Source organism: Hyaena hyaena, unplaced genomic scaffold, assembly GCF_003009895.1.
Source record: "Hyaena hyaena isolate Hyena2069 unplaced genomic scaffold, ASM300989v1 scaffold_19, whole genome shotgun sequence".
NCBI lineage: Eukaryota > Metazoa > Chordata > Mammalia > Carnivora > Hyaenidae > Hyaena > Hyaena hyaena.
The window spans coordinates 4749582-4757679 of NW_024080651.1; the positions used below are offsets into that span (position 1 = coordinate 4749582).

At 53.9% G+C, this 8098-nt stretch overlaps 1 protein-coding gene across 1 annotated transcript; it reads left to right on the top strand.

Annotated features, from left to right (window-relative positions):
* The first annotated feature begins 2728 nt into the window (after nucleotides 1-2728).
* On the top strand, nucleotides 2729-5605 carry MTFP1 (mitochondrial fission process 1). The gene is made up of 4 exons (XM_039225875.1): nucleotides 2729-2918; nucleotides 3673-3800; nucleotides 4181-4413; nucleotides 5398-5605. Exons 1-4 carry the CDS (start codon nucleotides 2852-2854, stop codon nucleotides 5468-5470), a joined length of 501 nt encoding a protein of 166 aa, XP_039081806.1. The 5' UTR covers nucleotides 2729-2851; the 3' UTR covers nucleotides 5471-5605.
* The last annotated feature ends 2493 nt before the right edge of the window (nucleotides 5606-8098 follow it).

Here is an 8098-nt window from a genome sequence, read left to right on the forward strand (position 1 = left end):
ATGTTAAGTCTAGATCACAATGAGGAGTGTGGCAAGGTAGCAGGTTGCTAGAGTTATGGTGGGGGTCACAAGCTCTTCTAAACTTTCTATTACCAAGGCTGGGATCTTTTGGCTTTGCCTACTGCGTCTTAGAAGATGGCCTGAGTCAGTATAGATCTTCCCACTCAAGGGTAGACAGGGAGACCACCTTGAGATTTCTGCAACTCTTGGGACCCACTGGCTGTCTCTTTAATTGCTGATTGTCAGTGACTCAGCTTCTCTGGACAGTGAGATTTAGTAGTCAGCCACTGTCCTCCAATGCAAACAAAGCACAGGGAAGTTACCTCCAGGATCCCAGCTCCATGATGGGCCAGGGAGGCTAGGGGTGGGGGTGAGTCCTGAGGCTTCCACCCCCCTCTTCAGTGCTGCCAGCCTCATCAAGTAACTCTCCACATGAGCACCCCACACAAAAATGACAAGTGGGATGGAAACAGTAGATCTCAGTGAGTGCATTTCCCTGTCTGAGTCTCCCACGGTGCAGGCCAGGAGGCCAGGCCGCTTCCTGACTGACCTCAGCAGTGCTTTGGCTGTCCCATCTCTGTGGGAGATGTTTGACCAGCCCATTGGGTTCCTGGTGTCTGGCGGGGAAGCTGCCCCGGCAAGGGGCCAAAGCCCCGGCCAGCATCTGGGGGCAGCCACAAATAGCCTCACAGGTCCCCAGACCCTCCATCCACAGTGACAAACAGGGATGGCGCCAAGGGGTGACCAGGGACTGGAGGGCACGGACCCTGGGGGCAACCACAGCACTTAACACCAAGCCCTGCAAATGAACACTGGAAAACGGCCCCTCCTGGGCCCTCGCAGGAACTCCTTTCCCTCCGGGACCTAGGCCCTGGCCCAGCGTGGGGAGGTGAAAACTGAGTAGGGGCTGGACTGATGTTGACCTGAGCAGCCTGAGGCTGCTTGGGCACCAACCAGACCACTTAGGAGGGGTTATTCCGATCTTGGTTTACAACGCTCTGTTAGGAAAAGTAACCAATGAATAAAGCAACATTCAGTGCACAGGAAGTGGAAATCAATGCCCACCCCCTCGCTCCTCTCTGCCCTTCACTCAGAACGGCAAATTTATGCCTCAGCAGCGCCTAGCCGTCAATAGGAGGGGCGCATGCGCAGAAGCCACGCGCTACTAGCCTCTGGCGCACGCTTTCCATTGGGGCTCAGCCAGCTTGCCTCCCGGTTGGCCCAGCCCGTTGCTGTCTTCCGCCATCTTTGTTAAGGGCACCAGGGCGTGCTCCTGGACGCCTTCAGGGTCAGGGTGGAGGCCCCGCCCGCTCAATGACCCGTTACGCGCCGGCGGTTCTAGCGCGCGGGTCTGGGGAGTACGTGCAGTGCCTGCGGTGGGCCCAGAGTGGGAGGGAAGCGGACGAGCGACGCTCACGTGGTGCTAGGGACCGTCTCCTAATTCCGCGTCAGCACTACCGGTGTTTCCGAGGCTGGCGATCCCTTTGGGACCAAGCCCAGCTTCCAGCGAGGTCACGCCAACCGGCAGCACGACCGTACAATGACAGAGACGGCCAGGGCTGAAAATGGGGCCCTTAATATTTAATCAGTGGTCTTTATTTTTCCCTATCTTCATTTGATGACAATAAAAGCTAATTCTTTAATGAGCGCTTACTGGGTACCACGCAACAACCCTGTGCTTAGGGCCCTGGGCTGTTGCAGAAATTCAAGGAAATAATATGTGCACAGCGCTTAGAAGACAGCCTTAACAAGTGAGAGCTTAGTAAATATTGGCTACTCGTAAATTTTACTGACGTGGCCAATAGATGGCACAACTGGGATTTGAACCCAGGACTACCTGTCTTTAATGGCTGCATCTTCCCTGGCTGATACCTCCAAAATCCAAAGGTTCAGAGCTTTAGTGAAGTGCACTCATTGCCACATGAGTAAACTGAGGTCCAGCTGGGGAAGAGTTTCTTAGTAATCATTACCCCTCAAGACCACACATTCTGTTCTCATTTCCCTTAAGTCTTGTTTCCCTTGCCTCATTCATTCATTCATTCATTCAAGGTCCGGCCCCCATTCAGAGTTTGGTTTGAGGGTTATACCAACCCAGTTAGACCCCAGAGCTTGATAAATGAACACAGCACCTGCCAGGAAGGCACCCCCTTGGCCAGAGTGCTCACCATTCACTACCCCAGCCTCATTAACTCAACTCCCCTTAAGAGCACGGAATCTGGAGACACACGACCTGGATTCAAATGCCAGCTTTACCACTTAGCTGTATGACCTGGAAAAGTGACCATCTTTTTTGTGCCTCTATTTCCTCATCTGTAAAATGGCGGTCCCAGATTGGTGGGAGGCTTTAAAAAAGTAATCTGTCTAGAGTCTTTAGTCAATGGTTTGATCAGTAGTAAACTTAACAAATGATTGCTTATAATTAATCTTTGCAACGGTCCCAGGAGTGAACATTGTGTTCCGCATTTAATAAATTAATAAAATGAGGCTTAGAGAAGTACAGTCTATTGCCTAAAGTCACACAGCTATGAGGTGTAATTAGGAAATGCAGCCCGCATTTGAACCCCAGTCTCTAAGGCTTGAAACTACAGCCAGTCGTGGGAAAGGACTGCGCCAACCACTCAAACCCAGAAAATAACGTTAAGAAAATTAATCTGGAAAGCCCAAGCCTGGGAGAGGGGCTTCAGTGCGCGGGGTAATTTGCAGACGCTCCCTGCTGGCGGGGACAGCGCGACCTGTCCTTCAGTTCTGGACCTTGAGCGGGTCCTGCCGCGGCTGACTGGATCGGTAGTGGAAGCTGAGGTGGTATCGGCGCAGGACGGGCTGCAGTGGCTGGTGCGGAGGTGGAAGCGCCATGTCCGAGCCGCCCCCGCGGGGTGCCGAGCGCGACCTTTTCCGAGACACGTGGGTGCGGTACCTAGGTGAGCGGGGGCCGGGAGTGGGCGAGGGGCTCGGCGACCCCGCACAATGTGGCTGGAGAGGTAGGAGTCGCCAGACGCTGGGCAGGGGCCCGGAGAAGGTGGAAGAATCTTAGTCCTCATTCTGCCTGGGCCAGAGACTGGGCTCAGAGAGGGCTAGAGACTTGCCCAGAGTCACACAGCTCAGGTCAGACCACCTCTGCCCTCGGGATCTGTACTGGTCAGTCTCCCAGGTGTAAGCCCCAACGGGACTTGGAGGAACCGGGAGAATGAGCTGGCCTCTCCCGTGTGCCCAGGCACTGGCTGTAGAGTCAGGGCATCTGGCCTCATACTGACTCAGTTTGATTCTCGGTTTTCTCAGCATAAAGGAATGAACAGTGTCCCTCTCATGGGGTGGTGGTTGTAAGAGTAGAAAGAGATAAGGCACAGGAAAGGCCTGGCGCACGGTGAGTGCCTCATGGGGGGATTTGCTCTTAATCTCCGCATTAGTGCACGTGCTTCTAGAACCCAGACTGGGAAGGCAAGTGAGTGATGATAATGGTGACTGTGGTCAGCGCTCCCACAATGGCCCTAGAGTGGAGGTGGGTTTTATGGACGCCTTTTTACAAACTGGGAAACGGAAGTTCAGAGAAGTAAAATCACCTATCTAAGGTCACCCAGCTCTGGCTTAGCAGGCTGGGAATTAGGACTAGTGCCCCCTTGTGGAGCAAACCATCCCCACTCCTACCCCTGGAATTAAATGTCTCCTCCCCAACAGGCTATGCCAACGAGGTGGGAGAGGCATTCCGCTCTCTGGTGCCAGCGGCTGTGGTGTGGCTGAGCTATGGTGTATCCAGCTCCTACGTGCTGGCAGATGCCATTGACAAGGGCAAGAAGGCAGGAGACGTGAGTGTTAGCCTGCCTCTCAACCGCCGACCCTAGTCCACTCCCCTTGTGATTTCGTCCACAGCCTTGCATGTGGTAAAATCCCCTGTGGGACAGTCCAACCCCTACAACCTTGTCTGGTGCAGTCCATACCCCCATGCTGTTTGTAGGTTGCTACACCCTGCCCCCAGCCCTGCATGTGACACAATCTATACCCCAGTTCTGGCTGTGAATGAGTCCACCCTCAGCCCTGAACTGGTACAATCCAGAACCTGACAGTAGTGCAGTTCTGTCTCCACCCCCCACCGGCCACTTCCCTCCCCTGGTCCAACCTCATGCCCATTGTCCACAGCATTTCCTACCCCTGCCCTGCTGGATTAAGTATCTCCTTTCCCTACCAGGTACGAAGCCCTGAAGCAGGCCGCAGTACCAGGGTGACCGTGGCTGTGGTGGACACTTTCGTGTGGCAGGCTCTGGCTTCTGTGGCCATCCCAGGCTTCACTATCAACCGCGTGTGTGCTGCCTCTCTCTACATCCTGGGCACTGCCACCCGCTGGCCTCTGTCCATCCGCAAGTGGACTACCACTGCATTGGGGCTTCTGGTCATCCCTGTCATCATCCACCCCATTGACAGGTGGGTGCCCCTTCCAGCCTCAGGGATCATCCACTCTACAGGTAGAGATAAGCTCTGAGAGACATGGTGTCCCCACTTTGCACAGTGAGGGACACTGCAACAGTAGCAGCAGAGGCAGGGCTGGCACTCAGGCTCCTCAGGTAGAAAGGACAGCCTGTGCCCTTGGCATATGATCTGGAAGATACTTTGGCAGTAAAGGTAAGGGGGATGCCTTGAGGGCATGGGACACAGGACCAATAAATTCTAGAAAGGAAACCTAGTGTTACAAAACAACCAGAGGCAGGCAGGAACAGGTGCACATTGGAAGGGATGGGTTTGGGGAGATTTTGGTGACAGAAGCCCAACTAAACTAGGTTAAGTAAAATAAGGATTGATTGTTTCATGAAACTGAAAAGTCCAGAGTTCTGCTGCTTTCAGGCATGGCTGGATCTAGGCACCCAAATGATGTCATTAGGGGTCTTGGTCTCCCCATCCTGCTATCTTTCTTCCAACACCAACCCTTGTTGGTTTCATTCATTTTCCCACAGGGGAACAGATATGGCTTCCAGCAGTTCCCAGGTTCCATCCCACCAGCTTAGCAAGAAGACCCATAGGAAGTTTCTTAGAGTTGACAATCAATCAAAATAAAATAAAATCCCAAGGAAGGCTGTCGTTGGTCTATTCTGGACTGAGTGCCTAGTCCTGAGCCAGTTTCCCTTTTCTGATTGGCCAGGCTTGGGTCATGTGCCTGGTCATAGAACCAGAGATGGGGCCAACCCACATCGACATAGAGTGGGAGGAGCAGTCTTTTCCCAAGGCAACATAGGTGACCCAAAAGCCCGAGGTGAGCCTTTTAACCTCTCTGTGCCTCAGTTTCCCCAACTGAATAAAGAAATGGCACTGTGTCCTGCATCTAGGAATCCCTTCTCTGGCCCTGACCTCCTGTTTCCTACTCCCCCACTAGCACCCATTGGTCACCTGCTCATCACTGTCCCCACCCCACAGGTCAGTGGACTTCCTCCTGGACTCCAGCGTGCGCAAGCTCTACCCTTCAGTGGAGAAGCCCAGCTCCTCCTGACCTCACCCTGGTACCTGGCCTGTGAGTTGGCCTACTCTCTGCTCTGGTCCAACCTCCTCCTCCTGTCAGGGAATATGGATGCCTGGTTCCCTGGGGTCTGAGGCCCTGGCATTGAGTATATTTGAGCCTGATGGAAAGTGAGAGACAAAGGCCTCAAGGAGTAGCAGCTGCAGTGACTCACAGAAGGGGAGACCTGAACTCCATCTGCTTCCATGGACTCTTTGATACTGTGGAGTAGACCTGTCTTTTGACAGAGAAATAACATCCTCCCATGGAGGATAAGCAGACCAAGGCCCAGACACGGCCAGTAGTACAGCCAAGATCACTTGGCAAGCTGGGGACCCGGGGGTCCCAGTGGCTTGGCCCCATGGCAGTGTGGCTGAACGGAAGAGCAGCAGACACTCAAAGAGATGCAGGAGTGCAGTGGCGGGCACACTCAGGACTGATTCTCCGGCCAGCCCATCCCTGGTGCAGGAGCTACTTGGGCCTGCCTGGAAGGCAGGACAGCCCCTGGCCCAATAAAGCCTCAAGAAGTTGAGTTCTCTTCTCCTTTCCTCTTGGGGGTGAGCAGGGGTGTGGTGGCGGGGAGCAGGCCTGGGGGCCCTCAGAGGTGGAGGCTGACTTTGGCCATGCATCACTCACAGTAGCCAGCACTGGGCCTGTCTGTACCTCCCCCTCTCCCCCCCACCCCACACACACACCAGTGCTCCCCTGCAGATGCCGGGGACCCCACCCTTGGTGCTGCCAGCCTCCTTTGGGCATTGAGCTCCTTGTAAGCCTAAAGCACCAGTACCTCTGGAAGAGGAAGGGGAGCCTGTTGGACAGCTACCACCTGAGCCTGAAGGTGCCTGAGGTGAAGACAGCCTGCATATGAGTATCACAGGAGACTCCCATGAGGAGACTCAGGAGTCTTGTAGAAAAAGGAGTGACCCGGTATTAGGGGGGAGGAGCTGTCTTTGGGAGACTGAAGAGAGGAGGACATTCCTCCTTGATTCTGGACCAGCCTCTTTTTTGGCTGTTAACAACTTGGAGGGGTAGAGAGGTGGGGAATGGCGTTTTGGATGTGGAGCAGAAATAGGCCTAGGTCCCTATTACTCAGCCCTGCTCCAAGCCACAAATCAGTTCCAGCTGAGACTCTGGCCATGCTCCTTTGCAGCCCAGGCACAGACTGGGGAGCTAACCCCACCCCAGAGAGACCCCCTGCACCTGGATGGGGACTTCTAGGAGCCAAGGGACTGGGCAAGACTGCTGGGGAGACAGAATGGGGGCTCAGGTTGTGGCTCATGCTCTGGGGTGTGCCTGCAGCTGTAGGGTGGTCTAATGTCTGGGAGTCTCAATGTAAGCCTTTCTCTGCTGCCCTTCTCATCCCACACCAGCTGGGTTCCTTTCTCAGGCCCCCCTGGACCTCTGCCCAGTCTCCTGCTGCTCCCTCCTGCTCCCTTAAATGCTCTGAGCTCCCTCAATTCTCTGGCCCTCTCTCTGCCCCTCTCCAGTCCTGCACCCTCCCCAACCACACACCAGGTTTGCACTTGCACCTTCATTCCTATGACTTCTGGGTTCTACCACCAGTTCCCTGCTCGCTTAGTCTCTACCTCCCACCCTCTTGGTTCCCCCGAAAATTGGATGCTGCTGGCCAGAGTCAGGCCTCTGTGTTTTGGGGCACAGCTCTTGGCCCTGCACTGGCCTTGTGTTCTTCCCTATCACCTGACTCCTAGCCTCTCTTATCCCACCCCACACTCTTCCTCAGCTGGAAATACTTTTCCTCTTGGTCAACCTTGAACATTCTTCATAACCAGCCCCGATGCCCCTTCTGTGTTGCCCCTCAGCTCTTTCTGAGACTGTGTTCCTGTTGTGTGATTACCTGCTCCTGGTCACCCCATCAAAGAGCCTTGGCAGATTGGAGTTTCTTGGTTTTATAGATAGGGTTTATGGGTAGGCTCTGAGGCACTCACAGTATTGGGGGGATGGGCCTATGGGAGGTACTGTCATGCTCCTGAAGACCTCTGAGGAAGCTGATACTGACCCTTCCAAACTACAAGACCCACTCAAGTTATCTGTTGATCAGGAGAATCAAGGAGGGATCTGGCCTCTGGAGAGCCCTCTACTATGACCTTGGGCAAATCCCTTCTCTTTCTGGGCCTCAATTTCCCCAAATATAAAATGAGAGCATTCGCTTGGTCTGCCACTTTTGAGCTTCTAGTCTCATCTTTATTAAACAAACCTGGAGACCCATTCAACTCCATTCATACAACCTAGGTAAGCGCCTTACCAGGACGGGGCTCTTAGTCACCGACATCATGGTGTAAACATGTTCTTTTCTTGCTTTGGGATAAATAGTTTCATTTTCTCTCAACTTTCAGCATCAGTGAACAGATACTAGGTCAGAAGGTTAGAAGTGTGTAGAGGTTGGGTGGGCTAAAGACTTCTGGTGGGATATCTTTGTCTTCTAGCCTCTGGGAAGGCCACTGAGGAGGCTTCCCACCAGATGACATGGTCCTTTTAGTTGAGTTAGGCTTCTGACTCCATGGAGCCCAGAGGTGAGTGGAGGAGTCCTTTTCCAGAGCTTTGGCCATTCTCAGGGTCCCCTTCACAGTGGAAGACACTTGGCAATCCCAGCAGGACCCGGTC

Bases quoted from the DNA above. Each gene is read 5' to 3' on its own strand.
- MTFP1 (XM_039225875.1), top strand. From the start codon at position 2,852: ATGTCCGAGCCGCCCCCGCGGGGTGCCGAGCGCGACCTTTTCCGAGAC. The intron at 2,919-3,672 runs GTGAGCGGGGGC...CCTCCCCAACAG, and splicing joins CACGTGGGTGCGGTACCTAG to GCTATGCCAACGAGGTGGGA. The intron at 4,414-5,397 runs GTGGGTGCCCCT...CCCACCCCACAG, and splicing joins ATCATCCACCCCATTGACAG to GTCAGTGGACTTCCTCCTGG.